General features: G+C 40.7%; 1 protein-coding gene across 1 annotated transcript in view; it reads left to right on the top strand.

The window, feature by feature from the left end:
- Window positions 1-20187, top strand: part of LOC126262325 (odorant receptor Or2-like) — a 72497-nt gene extending 52310 nt beyond the window's left edge. The window contains exon 6 of the mRNA XM_049958918.1: window positions 20131-20187. Coding sequence (XP_049814875.1) covers window positions 20131-20187 — 57 coding nt within the window. The remainder of the gene's footprint in view (window positions 1-20130) is intronic.
- The last annotated feature ends 6810 nt before the right edge of the window (window positions 20188-26997 follow it).

Here is a 26997-nt window from a genome sequence, read left to right as displayed (position 1 = left end):
GACCGCTCCACCGTAGCTTTGCACGGCTTTCTCGCATGTTTCACTGAAAACGGGACGATGGACATTTATCAACAGGCATACAAGTTCTCCGTCTGCTTCCTGGTACACCAGCATGGGGTCAACCACCCACTCACTGTCACTCATCTTAAGGCAGCTGGAGGCCGCGCCCCGCTAACGGTTTCTCAGAGCTTGAGCCGTCCTAAGCTGCCTATTGTCGCTTTCCTTCGCTGCTCCCCAGCCGGCCACGGTCAACTCGAATACTTCCCTGGGATAAACTAGCCTCCAGTAAATCGACGTGTTTCCACAAAGTTTTCATGTCGTGTGAATTACTTTAAAACAATCACCCGACATTAATTATTCCAATACGTCCATACTATACCCTCTACAAGATGCATTGTGCCTTGTCAGTCATTTTTGTTCAGCCCTACTGTTCGCTCGACGTGAGTTAGGTGATCTTTAATGACTTCATGTAAGGGGCATAGTTCTTGCCATCTTACAAAACTTTATCCGAAATTGTGCTAAACAGATTCCCTGAAAATTATTTCGAACAGTTAGTTCACGAGCCCACGCCAATACCAAGCAAGGTGCCGCAGTGGCTAGCACACTGGACTCGTATTCGAGAGGATGACGGCTCAAACCTGCGTCCGGCCATCCTGATTTAGGTTTTTGGTGATTTCCCTAACTCACTTCAGGTAAATGCCTGGATGGTTCCTCTGAAAGGGCGCGGCCGACTTCCTTCCCCATTCTTCCCTAATCCGATGGGACAGATGACCTAGCTGTTTGGTCCCCTCCCCGAATCAACCAACTAACCAATCCAAGCAAATAGTAAACGGTCCACTTGACCTCCTAGTAACAAATAATCCTGAGCTAATAAGGGGCATCAAAACGGATACTGGGATTAGTGAACACAGGGCTGTCGTAGCGACTTGAATTCTGTAAGTCCTAAATCCTCCAAAAAGAAACGACAAATATACCTATTCAAAAAAGAAGATAAAAATTCACTTGACGCCTCCTGAAAGACAATCTCCACACCTTCCAAATTAACAGTGACATCTTCTGCGAAGGGTAAAAAAAGAACGAAACAAGCCCGCATCTCGTGGTCGTGCGGTAGCGTTCTCGCTTCCCACGCCCGGGTTCCTGGGTTCGATTCCCGGCGGGGTCAGGGATTTTCTCTGCCTCGTGATGGCTGGGTGTTGTGTGCTGTCCTTAGGTTAGTTAGGTTTAAGTAGTTCTAAGTTCTAGGGGACTTATGACCACAGCAGTTGAGTCCCATAGTGCTCAGAGCCATTTGAACGAAACAATTCAAAGAAAGAGCATCGATAGCAATTGAGAGATTTATACCAAATAAATTAACGAATGACGGAGATGATCCCCCTTGGTACAAAAAATGGGTCACACACTGTTGCAGAAAACTTTATCTCGAAACCTTGCAGAAAATGCGAAGAGATTCTTGTCGTATGTAAGGTATGCTAGCGGCGAGGCACAGGCAATGCCTTCTCTGTGCGATAGCAATGGAAATATTATCGATGACATTGCTGCGAAAACAGAGTTGCTAAACACAGCCTTACAAAATTCGTTCACTAAAGAAGACGAAGAAAATATTCCAGAATTCGAATTAAGAACAGCTACCATCATGAGTAACTTCGAAGTAAATATCCTCGTAGTGCTGGAGCAGCTTAAATCACTTAATAAAAGCAAATCTTTCGGTCCAGATTGTATACCAATTAGGTTCCTTTCAGAGTATGCTGATGCAATAGCTCCATACTTAACAATCATACATAACTGCTTGCTCGACGAAATATCCGTACCCAAGGACTGGAGAGTTGCACAGGTCACACCAGTATTCAGGAAACGCAGTAGGAGTAATCCACAAAATTACAAGCTCATACCATTAACGACGATTTGCAGCACTATTTTGGAACATATAACGTGTTCGAACATTATGAATTACCCCGAATATAACGGTCTATTGCCACACAGTCAACACGGATTTAGGAAACATCGTTCTTGTGAAACACAACTAGCTCTTTACTCATACGAAGTGTTGGGTGCTGTTGACAAGCGATTTCAAACTGATTACGTATTTCTAGGTTTCCATAAGGCTTTTGACACTGTAGCACGCAAGCGACTTGTAGTGAAACTGCATGCTTATGGAATATCGTCTCTGTTATGCAACTGGATTCGTGATTTCCGGTCAGAGAGGTCACAGTTCGTAGGAACTGACGGAAAGTCATTAGGGGAAACAATTTCTGGCGTTCCCCAAGGTGGTGTTATAGGTCCTCTGCTGTTTCCTATGTATATAAATGATTTAGGAGACAATCTGAGCAGCCGTCTTAGGTTGTTTGCAGATGACGCTGTTGTTTATCATCTAGTAAAGTCGCCAGAAATTGCAAAACTATTTAGAAAAGATATCTGTATGGTGCAGAAATTGGCAATTAACCCTAAATAACGAAGAGTGTGAGGTCATCTACATGTGCTCTGAAAGGAATCTGTTAAACTTCGGTTACACGATAAAACACTCAAATCTAAAGGCAGTAAATTCAACTAAATACCTAGGAATTGCAATTACGAAAAACTTACATTGGAAAGAACACATATGAAATGTGGGGAGGCAAACCAAACACTGCGTTTTATTGTCAGAACATTTAGAAAACGTAACATATCTACTGAAGAGTCTGCCTACAGTACGCCTGTCCGTCGTCCTTTGGAACACTGCTGCGCGCTCTGGGATCCGTATCAGATAGCATTAACGCAGTACATCGAGGAAGTTCAAAGAAGAACAGCACGTTTTGTATGATCGTGAAATTGGGGAGAGAGTGTCAAGGACATGATACAGGATTTGGGAGCGACACCATAAAAAAAGGCGTTTTTTGTTGCGGCGGAATCTTCTCACGAAATTTCAATCACCAACTTTCTCCTCCGAATGCGAAAATATTTTATTGCCATCGACCTACATACGGAGAAACGATCATCATAATAAAATAAGGGAAATCAGAGTCGCACGGAAAGATATAGGTGTTCGTTTTTTCCGCGTGCTGTTCGAGAGTGGAATAATAGGGAATTATTGTAAAGGTGCGATGAACACTCTGCCAGGCACTTAACTGTGATTTGCAGATTATCCATGTAGATGTAGATGTAGAAATACGTTACCGTCACAAGTAAATGTGATAAACAGTGAGAGCAGGCACATAGGCGTCTCACAGAAATGAAAACAACAAATAAACGGATGTGAACTATGTTACAACAAAAGAATACAACAGTCAAGACTGCCAAAACGGAACTCAACTTCAAAAACGTAAAAAAAACTTACGTTTAGACAGAACACAGAGGAACTGTGTGATTGTGAACCTGTTGCGTTCATTTGTTGCAGCTTATATGACAAACTATTATGTTTCCATAATTTCCTTGAGAGCGATCACATTAACATTCATACGAGCACCCATATAGGACAAGGAGGCATATCTCACTCACTTACCAGTCGAACAAATTAGGTGCGTCGATAAGAGGTCCCTATTATATGACACACTTACTGTCACTAATGCCGTGCATGACACACCTGGAGTGTTTTCCGGTGAGAATTAGGCTAACTTGTCACCTTGTCATCAAACGTTTGCAGTTTCCATTAGCAAGTCACTTCCTTTCGGTATTTGTGCAGAATTTGTGCAGAATCAACTGTCATCATAGGTCCCTACCTCACACCTGGCTGTTGCAATCGGACGTTTCACCGCGACGCAGACACAAATTTAAATAAAGCGAACAGTAGGAAAAAAATAGCACGAGGTAAGTTCGAACACGGCTCGCCGGCTTGGCAGTCCAACACCGTGAACACGACGTCCTATCTCTATCCGACGGCACGATATTGCACTTTGTGTTCTTGGACCGTTCGATGTTTCCATTTTACTTTCTTTTCACTGTCCAGAACACCTTCTTCCTGTTTTCGTGCTTGATTTGTATTCAGTTTTTGACGGGCTGTTCCATGGGGCCTCTTACCACTAAATTTGACGGGGGTTGCGATGGAGAGTTTCAGTTGCCAGTTGCCGTAAAAGGGACAGATTGTACACATATTGAAGCACTAGCAAGCAGAGACAAGATGTGTTCTAAGTGCCTCAGTTGAGTACAGAAAATAATGTAAAAGGACCACTCAGTCATTTTTTATAATAGAGGCTGTCACATTCGTGATGTCACGACGAAATTTATAGCCATAGCATTGTTAATCCACGCAATGGATAAACTGTATGTGTCACAGTATAGAGCCAAAGGGTGTATCCTTGCCCAATAATGTAACTCAGTAACATAGAAGATTAGGGAAATATACCTAGTTGTGATGGAAGAATTACGAAACGGTTTAATTAGTAGCATCACATATAAAGGAGCCTTGACAATCAGTGCGTAATGTACCTAGATGGTTAACAAATGAGACACTACAAGATAGTTAAGGCTTTCGTGGCCACTTGTTGACAAACTGCCTATTGGCTTCTGTCTCGGGTTCTTCGGCCGACGTTCGGCTGCTGACTTTACTGGCATTTCGCCAGCACGAGTAGCTGGCTTTGTCAAAACATTACTCTCTATTGTCAAAACTTTACCTTCCAGAAGCCAATAGGCAGTTTGTCAAATTAGACTTTCTTTGCCGCATTCCACCTCTAGACCTAAAAGGATTCTGAAATTAATACATTCAGATTTCTGGACTCAAAGCAAACCACATCCATAGGAGAGCTATGTATTTTCTAATTCTGACTGATGATTATTTGAGAAATTGTTTTTGTACACTGTCAGCACCCACGTACCTGAGGTTAATCACGATTTTAAAATGTTTGTAGGGTACCAGGTAGGTGTAATACTCTGACGTCCGGCATCTGAGATTATTTGGTAATAAGGCATATGCCCGCATACCAAAATCTGCCGCTGGGGCAAAAACAATAAGTTGAACGCATACTTGATCCGTGCCGTTCAACAAAGAATTATATTATCTACAATTTAAAGATGAAAAATGAATTGAGTGATGGCACCATTGGCTGGGAAACGTGTCTCGGGGTGTTCGGCCGCCTGGTGCAAGTCTATCTACTTTTGGCGCCTCTCGACGATTTGCGCATCGATGATAATGAGAGTAAATTATTAGGACAACACAAACACCCAATGCCCGCGCAAAGAAAATCTCCAAACCGGGTGCGGATTGAGCCCAGCACCCCGTGATCTATAGACAGCGATGCTCGCCACTAGACCCTGAACTGCAGACATTTAAATCAGGATCAATTCAGAAAAGTAATGAAAGCCAGGAACATCTGATCATCATCTTGAACCAAACCAAACATTTATTCCATTTACAGATACGGAGGAAAATCGAACACGATCAGAAGAAGTAGAGTCAGAATTAGAAAAACACTGAGGCACATGAAAACCGAAGGAGCGCCAGGTCGGAAAATAGCGTTTCAGAAGAATCAGGTTCAGTCGAAGTAAAAAAAAAGATTTCGAACCATCTCAACAGATACTCAGAAGATCTTCCCAAACACCAAGATCAAAGCAGATGGAAGATTATGTGCCCTATCATACAAAAGATTCACAAGAATCAGAAACACCAACTTTGGAAGAAACGTCGCAGTCTAAGAACTCGCAGAAATCACTTTGTGCAATTCAAGAAGAATTAAAGTCACATGTAGAAAATCAAATGGGAATCGGCAATCCTGCCTGAAAGCAAACAAAAGCTATTGATTCCAAGTAGATTTTTTAGACAAAATGGGACTTACAAGGGCAAATTTCTTCTGGTAATTAAGGGGTATGCACAAGGTTTAGACTATGAAGCAACATCTGCATCGGTGATACGACACAATTCACTCAGGCATTTATTTAGTCTAGCTGATAAACACAATTTAGACACTGATCATTGTAATGTAATTACTACTTTTTTGTCAGACAACTTCAAAGAATAAATTTGTTAAAATTCCTATGGTTGATCAAGTGACAAAACAGTAAAAGACAAAAGCATTAAAAGATTTAATAAAGCACGGACTTAAAGAGGGTAGTCGCTGTTGGAACATCAGACTAGATAAAGCTCAATGAAGTTTAAATTTCGGCAGTTCCACGTATGACCTCTGCGATTGCAGCAAAATTCAAGGAAGAAATATATTCATTGCAGCTATTTGCAAGATGCCTAATTTGTGTTTAAATTATCGGATGACATGTAAATATATATCCTGAAACATACCCTGAATAAATGCCTCTTCTGTATAAGATTAATGCCCAAGAAATGGTTTGTAACATTATCTGACTGTAGTTTTAAAAGGAAAGGAACATACTGAAAGATATGTACACCTTATTTTGCGTAACGAAAGGTTAGTTGGTAAACTGAATATCTGAATGAAATTTGTGTCCATGCCCACTCGTAAAATGTTCATAATCTGATTTCAAGAGCGTGTAGGTAACTCACCTTGTAGGTAAGTTACGTGCGAGGAGTATGTTTGGCCCAGACTGTTAATCCAACTTCTTCTATTTAGAAATCTGAAATCTAAAGACACATTAATCACGTGGTACATAAGGTAATGTACTGAAGGCTCCCTATCTCCTGATGAAGACATATCTCCTGACATGAAAAGCATACAAGGAAATGGCAGAAGCATACTGATGATTGCTGTTGTGTGAAATGTATATACCTATTATAACAGTGGCTCACGAAGACTGCTATTCCTGCTGAAAGTAGAAAGTCTGTAAAGTTACATGTAGCTTGAAGCAGGTTGCCAAGTGCACTCGCTATTATGAGAATAACGCGATCTTTAAACATGGAGTTGACAGTGACATGAGATTACAAAACAAACGTCATAATCTTAGATTTAAGTAAGTATTATTTCATGAAAAGCATAGTCATTGCGACAGTAAAACATGCATTCCTCTGCGCATGAAACATACGGTGTGAATGAAACATCTTTGCAGCTATATGCAATTTAGAGTTCACGGTAGACATAACTGTTCTGAAGGTTGTTATCGTGATACCCCACTTTCTAGTTGACATAGATACATGCTGATTTATTTGCGATCAGAACCATTAATTAAATCAGATTTTACAAAAAAAAAAAAAAAAAAAAAAAAACATGCGAGACTGCCATCTGGTATCCACATAGCTACATAATAAGCACGTATTGAGCCATGAAATGGGACCAAAGACAGAGAGATAAAGGGCTGTCATGAAGAATGTTCTGTACAAAGAAGCCTAACGTATGCATAATTAGGTGCTAGACTAGCTCTTGCATATGTAATTGTAGTGGTGAGTCGATTTAAGAACACAGGTATACCTCAATGACAAGCTGTAAAAAGAATTCTACGATGTCGAAAAGGAACTAAAGGTTTCAAACTACAATTTCCTACAGATAAGGACCATGATATGACAGGATTTGTAGAAGGTGACTGGGCTGGGGACACCAGATATGTGATAGAAAATCGACAACCGGCTTCTTGTTTATGTCACAACGTAGAGTAATTTCGGAACAGCAAAAACCATCGACAGTAGCTCTCGACGGCAGAATCAGGCTACATGGGCATTATTTTCTGACTGTGGCTGCAACGACTACAAAGATAAATATTTCCTTCTCTTAACAAAAGAGGGCTCAAATTGTTGTGCAGCAACAAAGATGCAGTTGACCAGTCAAAGGCGAGTGGATACAAAGGTCGCACTGAACACATTGATAATAGCCACCATTTCATCGTGGAAAAAACTGATTCGGAAGATATAGTTTCCCATTCTGGCCTCAGGCGAGTCAAGTTCCCGACAGTGGTGTCATCCTCACCAATGGTTTTATTTGGGTGCGGTATGGAAAGGCGTCCCTTTGCTGACCTTGGAGCCGCTGCTACTAGGTTAAGTAGCTCCTCAGTTGGCATCACGAGTCTAACTGGTCCGCACTGCAGTTCTCCCGCGAAGGAAAAATCCCTGGCAGTACGGGGAACTGAAGTCGGGTCTTCCGCAAAGTAGTCAGCTACGCCGACCACTGAGCTACGGAAGCGGACATTCGGAAGATATTATAACAGTGGGGCATATTTCGACATCGCTTACATCACAGACGTGATGACAAAGCAGCTGCCAGGAACTAGCCATCATCAACGAACTCAAGAATTTGACCTACGAGAGTGAAGTACTAAGAGTCATTGCTTCTAGTCGGGAAGCCGGAGATAATGAATTAGAGTCCATATTTTTATTGGAAAATTATCTTTGTCACCACTGTTACGACCGTAGCTGTGGACGCTTTTTGCAGAATTTCTGTGCTTCATTTTTTAATGGTTCGTGTTATATTGGTTCTGTGTGAAAACCAGCCTATTTCTGTAATTTCAAACCGTAATCGCTTTTGATTCCACGATTAAAAAACAACAAATTCCGTAAACAGAATTTCGGCTGACTGTATGAACTGAATTCTACTACAATAACAGTAGGAAAGTATATTATTTTTCGTACATTTTCTGAGTGTTAAGCTGACTGATGTACAATCATGATTCCTTGTCCTAATCAAAACTGTGCTACTGCTGCCTTTGGTTTACAAGCTGAAGCACTGTATCCGCTGACTGAAAAAAATCAAGAGATTAATAATTCTGCATAGACAAATACAACTTATACTTCATCTCCACCGTTTTCTTCGAGTATGCAAAGAACACGTGCAGTAAATACACGATTTCCAATTCAAAATTTTTCCTTTTAACAATCTGAAAAATATGAACTAGTGCTCCAAAGCTGCAAACCATATTTCTTAAGCATCATGAACGTTGAAATGAAATGAAATGATCGTATGCCACTGTTGGCCGGGAGGCCCCATGCGGGGAAGTTCGGTCGCTGTATTGCAAGTCCTTTAAAATTTGACGCCACTTCGGCGACTTGCGAGTCAATGATGATGAACACACAACACCCATTCACCACGAGGCAGAGAAAATCCCTGACGCCGCCGCGTGTTGAACCCGGACCCCGTGCGCCGGAAGCGAGACCGCTACCGCAAGACCACGAGCGTTGAATTAAGGATACAAGTAAGGATACACTTGACAATCACGTGATTCGCAGACAGACGTGGCCAGAGTTAGAACTGTGTCCGCTGTAATCTGCATATTATGAGGAATGCCGGTTGTATTTGATTAGATTGGTTTCAAACCGAGGAGGCAGAATTGTCAGTAGGCTAATGACTGCAACATAAGAATTTTGATACGGTGGTACACTTGAAGCCGCAGTGTTTTGTCTATATTAACTTAGTTTTCTCTTAATATTCTGTAAAATATCTTCAACTGGCACAAAAACCTCAACTAATGATCGAAGTAGGCCTACATTCATCGCACCAAGTAGCAGAAGAAGTAATTATATTTCTGCGTCAAGGTAAGTTCGAAGCACAACCGGCGATGATTATGATTAGCCATTCTCTAGAAATAAAAGTGCTTTCATCTCACAAAGTGGAACGACGCACAAAATTACTTTTACTTGTCCATTTTTATAGATTCTGATGAGTATACATAAGATTTTCAGCGTAGGATATTGACCTTTGAACATGTTGGGTCAAGCATCCGCACAGTTCTTGAGAGCAACCATTCAGCAGACTGTTGCGCGCATTTTAGAGTAAGAATGTGTAACAAAGAAAAGAAACTCTACAGCGTAAACTATCTTTTCTACATATTTTGTCACATAAACTTCTTTATAATTCTAGATGAAGTTCTGTGCGATTACTTGAAAGGAGTGATCCAGTAAAAACTAAAAAAAAAATAAATAAAAGCTCATGTTGCGTATTTTCGATTGACTATTCATCGTTTTCCCTGAACTTAGTTCACTTTCAGGACAGATAAAACGAAAGTTCTTTGGAACTGGCTTGACAAGTTTCTCACAATCATCGTTCAACCAATTCAACACCGAATTTGAAAGGTCAGATGTTCCACATACTTTCTGAATGATGCGAATGTTTGTGTGAAAATGTAGCTGAAATTCTTACCTGTGTTGTTTTCGGATTAAGCTGTGTTTTGTTTAATTTCACGTCTGGTGTAGTCCTCCATAACAAAGCGGAAATGCTTGCAGGGTATCTCATCTCCAGCGCTATGAGGTTATCGTGATTTGAAACTCGAAGTCGGTTTATTCCAAAACAACAACAGCCGTTTTTTTAGGTTACACATTAATATATCAACGATTTACTTTGAACTGATGGTTGGCGTCAGTTGCTAAGCAACAAATACGCATTTATACTCGCTGGACCGCAAAACGTTTCCAAGAGACGGCATTGGCAACTATGTTCCTCGAAATAAAGGACAGACTGCAACAGAAAATGACTGCGACATTTTCAGCGGATATGGTTAGCGTCAGGTATAATGCGATTTCGTCCGTGACTTTTGAACCGCACTGTTTATTATACGATAACATCGTCAACGGCCGGCCGGAGTGGCCGTGCGGTTCTAGGCGCTACAGTCTGGAACCGAGAGACCGCTACGGTCGCAGGTTCGAATCCTGCCTCGGGCATGGATGTGTGTGATGTCCTTAGGTTAGTTAGGTTTAAGTAGTTCTAAGTTCTAGGGGACTTATGACCTCAGAAGTTAAGTCGCATAGTGCTCAGAGCCATTTGAGCCATCGTCAACGGAGTTCCGTTACTCTGACAATACGTTGAGTATTGACGCTATGAAGCGGACTGCAAGCGATAGTGGTCTTTATTATTGCACTGAAAAATTAAAAAAAAGATGGTGAGCTAAAAGTATGTTATCAATTAAAAGTAAGTTAACATGTACAGTATGTCGGGGAAAGACGCCATACCTTTTGCTACTACATGAATTTAAGAGGCATTTTGTAGATTTGAAAAACGAAATTAAACACACATGTTCGGCAAGGTTCCTTCAATCTGAAAATCGATGCATACGATAACATCATAACTGAAACGTGGCACCACGAAGGAATTATCCGAATGGGATGAAAATCGGTAGACGTGATACACATGTTGAAATATGCAGCACGTAGGATCGTTGCTCTGTGAGTGTAACGAGCTGGGTCACTCTTACGTGTTCATCATAGAAATTGAAAGTGCTCTGTGATTTCAAAACCGTTAAACATAAATGAGAGCAATTCTCATCAATTGTTTGTCATTTAAATTAATCACATTTTCTACGTCACATACATTCTTCCGTGTAGAGGCAACTGCTTCGCAACGGAAAGCCGTAATATTAATAGCGCTGCGAGCACCCAAGTCCGTCGCTGAACCCTCACAAGCCTGCCTCAGCAAAGGGAAATGCACAAATCTTAACACCAAAAGCCACTAGCGACGTATTCCCCTCCACCATAGTTAAGAATCTTAAGCTGCCAATTTTACTCAACGTCGCAAAGTGATATATGTGATGCTACTGTCATAATGTACAGACAAACAAATGATTAAAATTTCATAAAAAATTGGATGAAGGGGAAGAGGTTCATAAAATGAGGAAGTCAATAATGTGTTGGTCCACCTGCGGTCCATATGCAACCAGTTGTTCGCTTTCCGATTGATTGACCGAGTTGTTGGATGTTCCAGTGAGGGATATCGTGCCAAATTCTGTCCAACTGGCGCGTTAGATCTACAAAATCCTGAGCTGGTTGGAGGGCCTTGTCCACAATGCTCCTAATGTTCTCAAATGGCCCGCATCTCGTGGTCGTGCGGTAGCGTTCTCGCTTCCCACGCCAGGGTTCCCGGGTTCGATTCCCGGCGGGGTCAGGGATTTTCTCTGCCTCGTGATGGCTGGGTGTTGTGTGATGTCCTTAGGTTAGTTAGGTTTAAGTAGTTCTAAGTTCTAGGGGACTGATGACCATAGATGTTAAGTCCCATAGTGCTCAGAGCCATTTGAACCATTTTGTTCTCAAACGGGGATAGATTCAGTGGCCAAGGCAGGGTTCGACAAGCATGAAAACAAGCAATAGAAACTCTCACCGTGAGGACGACATTAAACACAGCAAATGACTAAAATATACAATATTACAGTATTTCGAGTTATATTGTTTTAATGTTGAAGTTTGTGAGATAAGCAAAGTAAGGTTGGTGTACAACATAAATGAAAAGTGCTCAGTCTTACAGTTTTCAATTGATGGCACGACCTCAAGAACTTCAGCATTAACGAATAACCATATAACCTGCAATACGACTATTGCAAATATTTTTCAGTTTAATATTATTTATTGCGTCGAATATTGTCCGTTGCGCAAAGTGTAATTTACACCATTAAAAACAAGTTTGGTGCACAATTTTCTGTCCTATAATCTGTTCATCATAAGAATAAACCTGATGTAAACATTGCACTACGTATTCTTCCTCGTTTTATGGAACCTCATTGGATTTCCGTTTCACGTGGGACTGCAGCCAAGCTGTCTCGAGTACTGCCAAGTATGATAATAAGGGTACGTTCTGTGCTGTGCGTTACGCGCACATCGTTATAGCGATATTACAACAGCTTTACCGGGGCATTTAACTTGCACAGCACTGGCCGGTCAGCTGGTAAAGCTAGCCTGCAGTGACGTGGCCAGCTGCAGTTCACAAGTAAAAAGAGACGAACAGAGGAGCAATACAGCTTCGAATGTCATTTAATTTTTAAGCAGAATGAAATAATACACTGCAAATCTTCAGTACGCTCCTTAGACGACTAGACAAAAACTGCAAAACGTTATCGTTTTTAGCTTACGTACTATAGTAATTAGAAACAAGAATGATGAGAATTCCTGACTTAGCCACAGCGTAATTTTTCTGCATAAGCTGTGTGTAACGTAAGAAAGTAGTGAAGTATTTCACCGTATAGTTAAATATTGAAGCTGCTGTAGGTATTACTTACAGTCAGTCGTCTGGTAATCTCTTAGCTTCTTCCTTACCCGAGTCCGAGAAATACATTTCAGTTCTGGAAGAGACACCTACTACGTTGACAACGAGCCTATCACCAACAGAATCCATGAAGCCAACCAGGCGCACCATTTTCTCTTCTTCTTTCATGACGACTCGTTCTATATCCAGCCAGCGTTCGGCAGTGACGTGTGAAAAGTTGCGTGCGTTAGTTCAAGTACGTGTGGGAGGTTAACAGCCTTGTTTCTTCTCGGGCCAAATACCTCAGCTTAGCTCCAGATCAGTTATGTTGGGTTCATATTGTACTGGTACAGTAGCAAATGTAAAAATGCAGCATTTGTATGATGTGCTCGATGCTGTGAAAATGATTATTTTTCGTGTTTCTACGATACTTATCTACCTCTGTTGTATAAAACGATGGACCTAGTTTAAATAAAGAGGATTTGGTTTTTCATTTTTGCCTTAAAAATTAAATTGTTATGTTTTCTTAATTTAAACAACTTTTATGAACAGTCTTTCTTAAAACACCGATAATTAAGAATTTTTATTTGAAATGGAAACAGAAATTTCGCGTCCAATATGTAATTAGAAAAAAAGACGCACATTAGTCATAAAAAATGATGACATTTATAATTACGAGATGTACGTATTTCAAATTGAAAGAGAAAAAAATGATACTGGGTACATTTGAACCAACGTAAGAGTAACCACGTTTAGTTCACATGTCGTTACACTACCCACTGCGTTACACGTTCAATGTATATTATAACGCAAATGCAATATATACACCGCTGGAAAAACTTCAAAGCCGATTATTTCCGTAAATTTATGAAAAACATTAGGAATAGCCTTTTTCGCGGCACGTTTCACTACGGAACAGAAAGCAGCCTCAGCCATTTTTATACTGCGCATTAACAGCGCGACAATCAGAGCACAACACTGCAGAGGCTGTGACTGTACACGATATTTGAAATAAAAACTACGTCGCTAAAGTGTGATTAAGAAAAACGTTGATGGCTGTCAATACATTTGAATATCTTAAAGTTTCGTATAACGTAACTTAGTAAAAGATATCTAATACATAAGTCGGACCTTACTTCCAAGAACGTAACAATACCAGTGTACGTGTGCTACGGCTTCTGACCAATCATCGCATTTGTGTTTGTTTACGTCAGGTTTATTATTATGATGAACGGATTATAGTGGATTTTATCTATGCTTGTAATGTTTGGCTACCTAGGAACTATAGTCCATGCAGTTGCCAATCATCTCAAATTGAGCGTGTAAGCGCAGTCGGTAGTGTAATTGGACGTAAACTGAATACGGTCGTTCGTCTGTTGGAACAAGTCTCCCCAGTACCATTTTTTTTCCTCATTGAATTTGAAATACCTACATCTCGTAGTTATAAAACTCAACAACATTTTTTATGAATAATGCACGTCTTCTTGTTTCTAATTACATATCATCATCATCATCACTTAAGACTGATTATGCCTTTCAGCGTTCAGTCTGGAGTGTAGTCCCCCTTATAAAATTCCTCCATGATCCCCTATTCAGTGCCAGCATTGGTGCCTCTTCTGATGTTAAGCCTAGTAACTGAATCCAGGTACCTTCTCCTTGGTCTACCCCGACCCCTCCTACCCTCTACTGCTGGTCCCATGAGTCTCTTGGGTAACCTAGCTTCTCCCATGCGTGTAACATGACCCCACCATCTAAGCCTGTTCGCCCTGACTGCTACATCTATAGAGTTCATTCCCAGTTTTTCTTTGATTTCCTCATTGTGGACACCTTCCTGCCACTGTTCCCATCTACCAGTAGCTGCAGTCATCCTAGCTACTTTCATATCCGTAACCTCAACCTTGTTCATAAGGTAACCTGAATCCACCCAGCTTTCGCTCCCATGCAACAAAGTTGGTCGAAAGATTGAACGGTCTTAGTCTAGTACACTATGTAATTAGAGTCGTAAGATACGACTCTAATTACATATTGGAAGCGAAATTCCTGTTTTCATTTCAAATACAAATTCTTAATTATCGATGTTTTATGAAAGACTGTTCATAGAAGTTGTTTAAATTAAGAGAACATAACAATTTAATTTTTAAGGCAAAAATGAAAAACCAAATCCTTTTTATTTGGACTATGTGCATCGTTTTATACCACAGAGGTAGATAAGTATCGCAGGAACAGCCATCAACGTATTTCGTGATCACGCTTTAGCTATGTATTTTTTATTTCGAAAATTGTGTACAGTTGCGGTCTCTTTACTGTTGTGCTCTGATTGTCGCGCTGTTAATACGTAGTGTGAAAATGGCTGAGGCTGGTCCCAGCTCCGTCGTGAAACACGCGCGTGGAACACCATTAAAGAGTGGCGAGAAACAGATTGTTCTGAATGTTTTCAACAAGTATACAGAAAAGTATCCGTCGGTAGCGATACGAGAGATTGCGGAAATGACTTCTGAATGTACTGGTATCTCTGTGCCAAGTGTTCTGAGAGCGCGGAAAGAAAAACAGAATGACAAAGTTTCTACACCAGGGAAGACGCGGAAACGTCAACCGCGTGTCTTACGAATGTGTGATGATTTTGTGAAATGTGCTGTGCAGTCAAAGGTGCACGCGTTTTTTCTCGAGAAACGAGGCGCCCACAATAAATAAAGTACTTAAGATGGTAAATGACGATGATGACTTGCCCACTTTTAAAAGGACAACATTTTACAAACTAATGCAAGACATTGGTTTCCAGTTTGAAAAAAGGAAACGAAATAGTATAGTAACAGACAAAGATGATATTTCTTTGTGGAGGAGGCGTTACCTTCATCAGATTCGCGAATTTAGACGTGAAAAAACGTATTATTTATTACCTTGATGAGACCTGGCTTAATGCGAGACATGTCACACAAAAAGTATGGGCTGACACAACAGTAACCGATAAGAGGCAAGCTTTTGTTGCAGATCTGTTGGAAGGGATAAAGAACCTGACGGGAAAAGGAAAGAGGTTAATTATTGCGCATATAGGTAGCAACAGAGGTTTTGTGGAAGGTGGTCATTTGATTTTTGAATCTAAGAAAACAGGAGACTATCACGTAGAAATGAATGGTGAAGTGTTTCTTAAGTGGTTTACAGATGTTCTGCCCAAATTAGAGCCCTCCAGCATTATTTTAATGGACAACGCAGCTCATCACAGCGTGAAAGTTGAGCGTAGGCCGCAAAAATCTTGTAAAGGGAGCCAACGTCGATCCTACCGCATTAAAGGTTGAATTGCTGCAACAGGATGAACGTTATACTGTAGACCAATACATTGTTGATGAAGCTGCTAACTGGGCAGGTCACATTGTCGTTGGGTTACCACCGTACCACAGTAATCTGAAACCGACAGAACTGATCTGGAGCCAGGTGAAGGGGTTTGTCGCAAGAAATAACAAGACATTTAAGCTGCCAGACGTACTTAAACTAATGCGCGAAGATTTGTCACACGTCACTGCCGAATGTTGGCGGGATGAAGAACAGCACGTCGTTAAAGATGAGGAGAAACTGTGGCGCTTGTATGGTATCGTGGATGCTGTTGCTGATAGCCACGTCATCAACCTAGCAGATGACAGTTCGAGTACGAATATGTGTTCCTCGGATTCAGATATGGAAGGAGTTCAGCGATTACCAGACGACTGATTATAAGTAATACCTTCAGTGGCTTCTATATTTAACTACACGGTGAAATCCTTCGATACTCTCTTACGTTATACACAGCTTATGCAGAAAAATTACTCTGTTGTTAGGTCAGGAATTTTCATCATTCATGTTTCTAGTTGCAATAGTACATTAGCTAAAAACGATAATGTGTTGGGTTTTCGTCTAGTCGTCTAAGGAGCGTATTAAAGGTTTGCAGTGTATTATTTCATTCTGCTTGAAAATTAAATGACACTGGAAGCTTTATTGCTCCTCTGCTCGTCTCTTCTTACGTGCTGGCCACGTCACTGAAGCCTAGCTGTACCAGCTGACCGGCCAGTGCTGTCCAGGTTAAATGCGCCAAGTCGATGTGCTCGTAACGCACAGCACAAAACGTACCCGTATTATCGTACTTGACAGTACTGGAGACAGCTTGGCTGCAGTCCCACGTGAAACGGAAATCCAATGAGGTTCCGGCAAACGTGCAAGAATACGTAGTGCAATGTTTGTATCAGGTTTATTCTCATGGCGAACGGATAATAGTGTCTTTTGCCGAACGCTAGTCAGTTGTTTCCTGAAGCTAAAGGCTAGTTAGAAATAAATAAAAATCAAAGAACAAAAACAGTTTAATTGTTATTCAGCCTTAAATTTGATAGTATATATTTGATAGTATATATTTTTTTGTCAAGTTAAAGTTTGTTTTGCAATTGCTGACCGTTCTACGTATCTTGATAATTTGTGTGTGTTGTATAAAGCCAATTCTTACAGTGAGCACACTAACGCACTTTTTTTCATACCATTTTCTTTTACACGGGGCACAATCATTGTCTTCAGTATTCGAATTTATTTTTCTCCCTCGCGGGGTGGTCAGAGGACTTTTTCGTGTTAGTCCTTTTCTGTTGCACTGCTTTCAAATTTTGTGCAGTTTTCTTCCTCCTTTTCTCTGGTGTTTCTAAAATTGGTACCAGTGCAATCTTTTCAAACGAGGTAGAAGTCCCAACTGTAGTTGCAACACTTGAGTTAGATGCATTTTCTGCACTTACAGAATTATTAGAACTATTAGGTTGATTCCGTTAGAACGCTTCTCTGTAATTTCTAAGCATCGTCTGCAAATAGAGAAATAGGCCTATGCGATAAAGGTAATACGATTGTCCATATTACCCAAAGAAAATGTGTCGTCTCACCCATATATCCGGTCCAGTGCGGCAGCACATACATAGTTCAGGATACGGAGTAGATAATAGGCTAAACACATGATTATAATTGGTAAAAATGTAGAGAAATCATTGATATTGTTTTTATATACATGCCACAGTTTTTTGGCTCCTAAAGACGAAAAATATTGGATAGAGTTGCACCTACCGCTTCCCCCTCGAAATTTGCCAGTATCGGTTTGTTGCAACAATTTTAACAGAAGTATGGTCAAATTTCATTGTGTTTGGTAATCATAGTATAGAAAAGTTCATTTTCATTGAGCATATTATCAGGTTCTTTCCTGAAGGCTATATTCACTTCAATGTTTATACAGTTCTTGTACTAGGGCGTGCTGAAAAGTAATGCCTCTGAGCGCTGATAACCGCGCAGTTGAGCGCCCCACAAACCAAACATCATCAAGTAAGGCCTCCGAATTTTTTATGTGAAAACTCTTTAAGCCTTTTAAATAAAACAGACTTTATTAACATTATAAATCTTTGTTATTCATGCCCACATACTTCACTCTCAACATGGTCACCCTGGCGACGAATGCATTTCTCCCAAAAGGACACCATCTCGTTGATATAGTCACTGTAGAATGTCTGACTTTGTTGACGGAGCCACAACCTCAGCTCCGCTTGCACCACTTCATCACTATCAAAGTGAGATTCACGAAGGTGTTCTTTAAGTTTTGAAAACAGATGAAATTCCGAGGGAGTCAAGTCGGGACGGTATGGAGGATGACCAATGATAGTGCAGCCAAGGCGTCGGATTGTTGCCGATGTCGCAGCTCTCATACTTTTTCTGGCCTTGTCACGCTGAAGGAGGGGGTACTCCATGTGAGGGCGATCTCTTCGAATCCGAAACTCGATTACTGCCATCGCCATGTTGCACGCTACAGTTCGAAGCTCTCTAGTGACAAAGGTTTGCAACTTGTGTCAGCGAAGTGGGAAAGTCGACTGTGTATGCATGACGTGTAACATCTTAACCGACATTGAGAACGGAATAAAAAATCCGAAGGTGGCATTACATTTCAACAACCCTCCCTCGTCCCCCAGGAGTATTGCTAGGCTTACTATTATTATAAGTTCAGTTTATTGTATCGTACTTTGAACACGTTTGGTTCATCATTACGTCTTTTTCTGCTGTCATACATTACAAAAATTTCTGTTTTAATTTAAAGTTTCGCTTCTTATGAGAAAACGAGCAGGGACGGGGAATAAGGAGGGTGGAAAAGTAAAGTCCATTGGTTCGCCACACCACAGCAGCAACAAGAGCTGAAGCTATTAGACGTCTTTTCTCGAACCCTCCAGACCTTCACGCATCATTTTCTCACGAGAAGCGACTGCTTCAACACTACAGTGAACACAGCTTATAAATTAAGTCATATATTTAATTTAGTAATTTTTGTTATCACAGAAAGCAAAACTGTGATGATGAGCAAAATATGCTCGAAACGCTTTGAAATGTTTTGAATTAAAATCGAATAAGTAATGTGACTGATTATAGTACCAAACAAATAATTTATTCACAACAGTCACAGTACCTACACGCAGTCACTACGGCCACAGTTAATAAAGCTTTTAGAAATCTCATCACAAATTGTTTTCTCTATAAGTCAATGTAGGGTATTTTGGTTACTTAAGTATATTTCTCTTTATTTTATTAATTATTTTGAATTATTGTCACTTTTGATACTATTTATCTATCAGTTTTTCATCGTGCCTGTAACATACCACAGTCTAATACTGAAAGCTGTTTAGTTTTATTTAATAAGATCCGCAGAAATGTGTTTCCTACAATGTTTTTGGTTAAAGATTTTCGGAAAATGCTGAATTCATATGTGTTGTTGTTTATGTTGTACTTCGACAGCAAAAAATTTGTAATATTGCCTTCCACGTAACTTCGAATTGCATTTTTGGATGTGTCATACGACTAGATTAATATCTTCTTCGAATTCTTTAAATAAGATGATAATATCGTCAACACGTGTGTTAAATAGTGTAAAGCCAGAGTGGCACATAATTCTTGATACATTTTGATGCAACAGCTGACCAAGATTTTGCCTTTAGCTTGTGTTGATCATCAGAATATGTTACGTAATTTATCAATGTATTCGTCATGAACTTCTTTAAATTAACATAGTACCCTATTTTATTTATAGTGGTACTGTTAATGACTGTCAAATCTGAACCGTTATAGTCACGCTATCACATAGTGAGTTTGGACTGCAGTAAACTATATTATCTCAACTGTAATTCTAAACATTAAGAATTTTCTGTTTTTGTGGTTTCCAAACAGTGTGGTAGGTAGTCGTGGTATGGGGATGCTTTTTTTTAGTCGTTACATGTAACAACAAAGTTCATGAATACTGCGTCATATTTTAAAGAAACTAGATACTAGATAGTTCTATTATCGATTTAGCTGCTGAGCGTTATTGTCATAAACAATAATTTTACTTTTAACTAAAAAAATAATTCTTCCTCTTCCTTTACAGCTGATAAATGCGTCGTATACGTTCTACACGCTCCTGCGGCAAATGAGAAATCGTTAAACAGATTATCTCATTCGGAAATGGATCAGAAGACACGCGAGATGCTTGAAAAACAAAAGTGACAGCCATATGACTAAACACAGGACGAATATTTCTTTATTAGATGGTTTAATTATTATTTCAACTGCAACACGTTCCTTAGTCATTAAAAAAACTTGATACATAATATTTTGTTTTAACTCAGTATATCGAAAATTAGACTACCAACCATATTACGAAAAAAATTCACTAGGTTAAACGTATATATACCAAATGTTGTATAACTTGCAGATGGACACTGTATTTCTTAAGTATAATTGTAGTTTACCTACATAAGAACCCAATATTCTGTTTGCAAATTGGACCCTGTAAGGTAATGAGTGCGAAGGCCTCAATTTGAATGAAGATCTTATTACGAGTATGAACTTCTCTGCTGTTTATTGCATATTAAAGCGTGATTTTTCTTGTCAATTCGAATTAAATAGTGTGAGAAATGCTAGAAAACTGAATGCAATGTGTTGGACACAAATTGGACCAAGATAAGATCAATAGCATTATGATACAATTAGACAAACAGTGAAGAGATCATTTCTGAATCAATCGCATTTTGGAACGGAATGGTTAGATTATTTAAAAAAGTTATGAACATGCAGTGAACAGGAAACTCTGCTAATGACTTCTGCAACAAACTGTATTGATCCTTTAGCAAAAGGAGTGTTTGAAGAGGAAATTAATGAAATTAAGAACGGAAGAGTACCTAAGAATAATAATGTAAACATGAAACACATTAAGTACACTTTATAATCCTGATTAATGAATTCTGTAAACATTGTAACGGTAATTCACAATGGGTGCAAAGGTAAGATTATTCAGTTAACATAAAAACTCAACAAGAGAGCCCATAACTGGCGTTTTAGTGAAGATCAAGAGAACCAACCAGGGTAGTTCCAGAACCCAATCCACACATTTACGTCATGCAACAGTTATTATCCGTAAGAAAGAATCTTGAGGGATCACTGTTTAAGAAACATAAACCGATAGGCCACACACCAACGTGCAGTGCAGACAGAATAATGAATAGACATGTGCTACCCACTTTAAGGATTATGTTTAAAAAAAAAGGATCCTTAATCACGGTGTAGCCAAGAGGGCAGTAATGACATGACAAACACGTGAACTGATCGTGCTGATCCTCAGATCTAAGATTTATAAGTGCTGCGGATTGAACTGACTACAGCGACCATACTCATGTAAGGGTTTACAGTGTTCACATAGCTCGTCAAACTCTTTAGGCTCAGGTAACACTGCGTATTCCTACGGTCGGTTGAGAGTTTCTGGGATTTGATTATTTTATCATGGCTGCAAGAATATTGAGAGTAATAGATTGGAGGAACACAGGTAACTTTCAGGCTATAAGGCACATCTCAACCACCACTGCACCCACAGTGTTCTACAGGAAGTTAGACTAAATGAAACTTAGCTGCTTTCATCACATTTTATTTAGATACAAGAAAGTACAGAACTTTAGGCTCTGAAGATAGTTTAGGCGAATTAGAATAAGAATTAGGAACGATCAATGATATGTAGTATGGTTAGAAGTGCAGTGAACACAAGAATTAAAGTAAGGTTGCAACGTTTTACTATAGATGAACAGACTGGGCAAGAAATACAGGTTAAAGATTTACTGCATACAAGAGAATTAAAATGAAAATTATAGGTATCATACGAATCTCAAATTGAATCGCAAGATCTCAGAGAAATTTAAAAAAAGTGTACACAAAAACTAAGGAATACTTATTCCAGGGGAAACACTGGGTATTACTCCTGAAATGACAGATGTCAAACTTGACCGATTTTGTGAAGAACGTCATGTTTTTCCCTAATACAAATAGAAAATGGGTTTGGTAAGAGCAAAATGGAACTAAAATGATATTCATTCCACTTGCCAAGAAATTAATAAATTGTATATGATATGAGGCCTATTAACCATTTTACAACTTGAATTCATCATAAATTCTTAATACTCAGTGTGACAATAGGTACAAAGTTAAAGCGAAATATACTCATCAGTTACGAAAACAAAAATGTACATTAAATTAATTCAGTTAAGAACAGAGAAGTGCACCATGCTTAATTAAGCAATAAATTCAGCATCTAGGAAATTGTGTATTGTAAGGAACAAATATTTAACAAAAGTGTTTATTCAAAAAGCGAAAGAAGTTGTAGGAACAAAGCAAGCGTAAGGAAAAAGTTGCAAGTATAAGAAGGCAATTATTAATGAGAAGACGAGAGCGTAAAAAAACAACAACATAAATCTGAGAGAATATGCAAAATGAAACAAAATCATTTGGAACTAACTCTGACATAATATGAGATGATGCAATGAAAATGTAGTAAGAGGAACAATTTAAAGCAATGAGAATATCAAGGTATAAAATTATAAATTTGTAACTGCAGCTCTTTCACCGTACATAGTGCTGGAAAGTCCTGTATAGATCTTATTACTCAAGGTCTATCCACTCCATCACATTTAATTAAGTCTCTAAATTCCGCACTTCATCCATTGTGAAAGACAATTTTTTAAACAGACTGTCAGGTGAGCAGCCAAAACTCGGACCTTATACTGAGTTACCAGCTATGTTGCATAATAAAGTATTAAAGCAAGCACATGAGTATGTTCTAGCAGGGCGTGGAGGTAAGAGAACAGCAGAACGACATGCAGCCGAACAATATTGGCTGCGAACACATAATCAGAGTGTAGAACAGTTTGTAAGGAACTGCGTAACATGTGCACAATGAGCCAACTTTGATCACCAGCGTAATCTGCTGCAGAGATTACTGGAGGTCTGCAAACGGTTTGAGATGATCATTTTGGGCATCTTAGGTCTTAGACAGACACCTGCAGGAAATCATCATGTGGTAACGATAGTAAAAATGTTCAAATGTGTGTGAAATCTTATGGGACTTAACTGCTAAGGTCATCAGTCCCTAAGCTTACACACTACTTAACCTAAATTATCCTAAGGACAAACACACACACCGATGCCCGAGGGAGGACTCGGACCTCCGCCGGGATCAGCCGCACAGTCTAGGACTGCAGCGCCCTAGACCACTCGGCTAATCCCGCGCGGCTAACGATAATAGATCACTTTTTATGCTACATAATAATGGTAGCTATTCCCAGTCACTAATCTGACATAGTGGTGCAAGTCATAGTTAATAATTCATTATTAAAGTTGAGTACACAGGGGATGTTGATTACAGAAGAACGTACTAACTTCATGTCAGAACTAATGAAACAACATTGTTATTTGTTATGAATTAATAAATTATGAAAAATCACATTACACTTGCAAGCAGATGTAAGAAGCGAATGGGAAGATGTTCAGCTACTGTGTCAACTGTCATCATAATGTCTGGGATACGTTATTAACTTATGTAGTGGTTGCTTACGATTCGAAATCAACGAGGAGCCTATGAATATGCTAGGTAGTATATGTAAGGAAGATGCCATCACTGTCACAGTTTCGTATAGCGAAACCCAGCGAGGGAAAAGACCTTACGGACGGTATAGCACCAATTGCAAAAAAAGAAAAAAAACGAGGGTCCTACAATGGCAGGAACGAATGGGTGAATAGAATGCCGAATTGCCTACGTACTGTATAGGACAGCGGGTAGTGATCATCGTTTACAACCAGAAGGAGAAAACTATAAAGTTTTATGCTAATTATCAAGATCAGTACCAAGTAGTTGAGACGATGTCGCCGGTAAATGTGAAATTTCAAGTCTCACCTCGAACAACAGTAGTCCATGTCGGGCGTATTCGACCCTTTCAGGGTGTAGCTCAATCTTTACTACCATTACCAGCGTCAGTCCTAAAAAAGGAGGAGGTCGTATGAAAGGAAAACTGGCACAACAAAGTGAGCAAACGGCTCCTACGCTGTCTGCGCCTACCTTGCCATACGCGTCAAGATCCAGAGTAAAGCCAACATAGGGAAGACAGGTCGATAATTGGAGCAGCAAACACTGAACATCAAATATGAATGCTGCATCCATATTCAGTGAAATGGGAGACTTTAGATAAGTCTGTCTGTACATCTCTGAACAAGGGAGACTGTGTTAGTTACTCCGGACAGGAAAGCCCATGCATTGTTGGCAGCAGAAGAGCTGTGCCGATGCTAGAGGGAGCTGGTTACATTATGCCCCTTGATAGTGGTCCAAACTGTCACGGAAACATGCGAAAGGTAACTGCACCACATGGGAACTAATACGGGGGGCTATGCGCAAGACATCCTTACAAACCACCACTGTTTTCAGAGAGTACTCAGTGCCTGATTCATTCGCAGCTACCACGACCTGCTACGAGCAACGACGCACAGGGGGAACAAAAAGATTCGAATTACGGTATAGTAAGATACTTCAAAACGTGAGTCAATGTGACAACTCAGGACCTACTTTTCATCTTCCAGCAACAATAACAGGGACTGCACCTCTGAACCTAATGTTTCTTCTGTTGTACCTACCTGATAATCCTTTCGAAATACTGCCAGCCAAGAACGTAACCTGCCTGAATACCACGCTTTATTCCACCTACTTAGTTTCTTCGACAAGCTGTCAGCAGCGCAGAATGGATGAACTAGCACAGAACAATTGTTGTTCTACAGTATTCAACAACACCACAGTTGGTAGCAGCACAGACTTTCGTCCTCACGAGTTTTCTCATTCCTTGTTTTCGCTTGTGTGGCTATGTCCATCATTGGCAGAGAGCCATCAGCCTACCCGATGTTCCAGTCCATTGCTTACCAACGCAATGTATCGAGCACAAGATTTGACTGAAGTAATGGTACACTATGGGTGTACCAGTTAACATATACTGTGTGACTGAATGTGTGGGAAGAAGAATAGGCAATCAGTCTAGTGTAGGTAGTGGTGTGAAGGAGAAAGCACCGAAAGTACAGGGAAAAAATGTTGACACAGTACTACCATCTTGTTCTAATAGTTTACAGGTTCAACAGCAGCCTGAAAATTGGTGGACCGACTTTTCCCGAGGAGTGGGAGGGGGAGAGGGGGAGGGAGGAAATGTTGCTGCATTGGCCTTAGGCAGGCCGTCGCCACCAGTCGAGAGGTATGCAGGCCAGCATCCTATATAATTCTGCATCAGCACGCTGTAACTATGCTGCCGTAGCGTTCTGCAAAGCAGCATCCTACCGTTAGTGGTGGATTAGATTGCTACGTGTTCGAACAATTTTCTGGCTTGCAGCCGGTCGTCGCTAAATTCAATGCACGATATTTCGACTGGACGCCTGCCAATTATACTTAGGTGAGCCATCGAAGACTGACGAAGACTTTTTTTTTCTTCATTGTGTTTCAATGCCCCATCTGGGGTGGACTGGCTGCAGCATATGCACTGCTCTTCAGCTGAAAGACAGTAATTATACAAAGAAGACATTTAAAATAACAGAATGGGGAAAACATGGCGTACATAGATATAAAAAATGGGGAACAGTACAGAAGAGAACAGACAAAAAGGGAGGCGACTGTGAAACAGATAAAAACAGTAAAAAAGTCGTGCACACACAAAAAACACACATTGGGACAATTAAAGAACACAAAGTGAAGTATGACCAGAGCATAAGAGTATCAACGGACTGCGTAGCACATAACAATCACTGACAGTAACACAGACCAGCGCACTAATAAAATCACAGCTCTTGATGCATGGCAGAACAGCACCAAACACAACACTGATGTAGCATACTGGTTACGATGAGCATACTGAGAGGATCTGCCAGGGGCATAGAGACGAGGGTGTAGGGAAGGAGAGAGGGAGGGGTGGAGAGGGGGAAGAAGGGAGGGAGAAGACGAGAGTGGGGAGATGGGCAGGGGCGCGCCGAAGAGGGCTGGGGAGGGAAGGACGTGGGAGGGAACAGTCGAGGGGGGGGGGGTGCAGGGACTGAGGAAGGGAAGGAGGAAAATCCGCTCTGGGAGGAGAGCAGAACAAAAAGGGGGACCTGGGGAGGGAGGGGGACCAAGGCCAGGTTACAGTTGGAACGAAGTGTAGATGTCATGGCGAAGTTCAACATCTGGGAGGAGGAGTTGCTGGAAATTGCTCTCATGAAGGAGATGGAGGGTGTGGAGGTGGAGAGAGGGAGGGATACAGCGATAGAGGCACGGCAATGGGCGAGGGTGGAGAGGAAGGAGGAAACCAGGGGTGGGGGGGATCAAGCCTGCTGACAGTCTAAAGGATGCGGAGAAGTTGGAGGAAAAAGAGGAGGTGGGGGATGGGGATGAAGTCATACAGGAGTTGTGTGGGGGAAGGATGGAGCATATGGAAGGCAAGGCGGAGTGTGTGGCATTTGAGGATCTGGAGGGCCTTATAGAAGTGGTCGGAGGGTCAGAGATCTAGGAAACGCTTACATAACAGAGGATAGGATGGATGAGGGATTTGTAGGTGTGGAGGATGGTGGAAGGATGCAATCCCCATGTCCGGCCAGACAGGGGTTTCAGGAGGCAGAGGCGGCAGTGGGCTTTCTGCTGGATGGTCGGAAGGTGAGGGGTCCAGGTGAGGTGATGGTCGAGGGTGAGGCCAAGGTATTCAGAGTGGGGGTGAGCTGGATGGGGTGGCCATAAATGGTGAGGTAGAAATCGTGGAGATGGAAGGAGTGGGTGGTGCGGCCTATGATGTTTGCCTCAGTTTTGGAGGGGTTGAGATGATGGAGCAACTGGTTACACAAAGTAGTGAACAGGTCAAGGTGGGTTTGGAGGTATGTTGGGACCGTTGAAGGGTAGGATAGAGAGCCAGGAAGGCGGTGTCAACAGCATATTGGAGGA

Source organism: Schistocerca nitens, chromosome 1 (genome assembly GCF_023898315.1).
Source record: "Schistocerca nitens isolate TAMUIC-IGC-003100 chromosome 1, iqSchNite1.1, whole genome shotgun sequence".
In the NCBI taxonomy this organism is placed as follows: domain Eukaryota; kingdom Metazoa; phylum Arthropoda; class Insecta; order Orthoptera; family Acrididae; genus Schistocerca; species Schistocerca nitens.
Note: the sequence above shows the minus strand (reverse complement) of the source record. Positions and strands in the feature narration are given on the sequence as shown.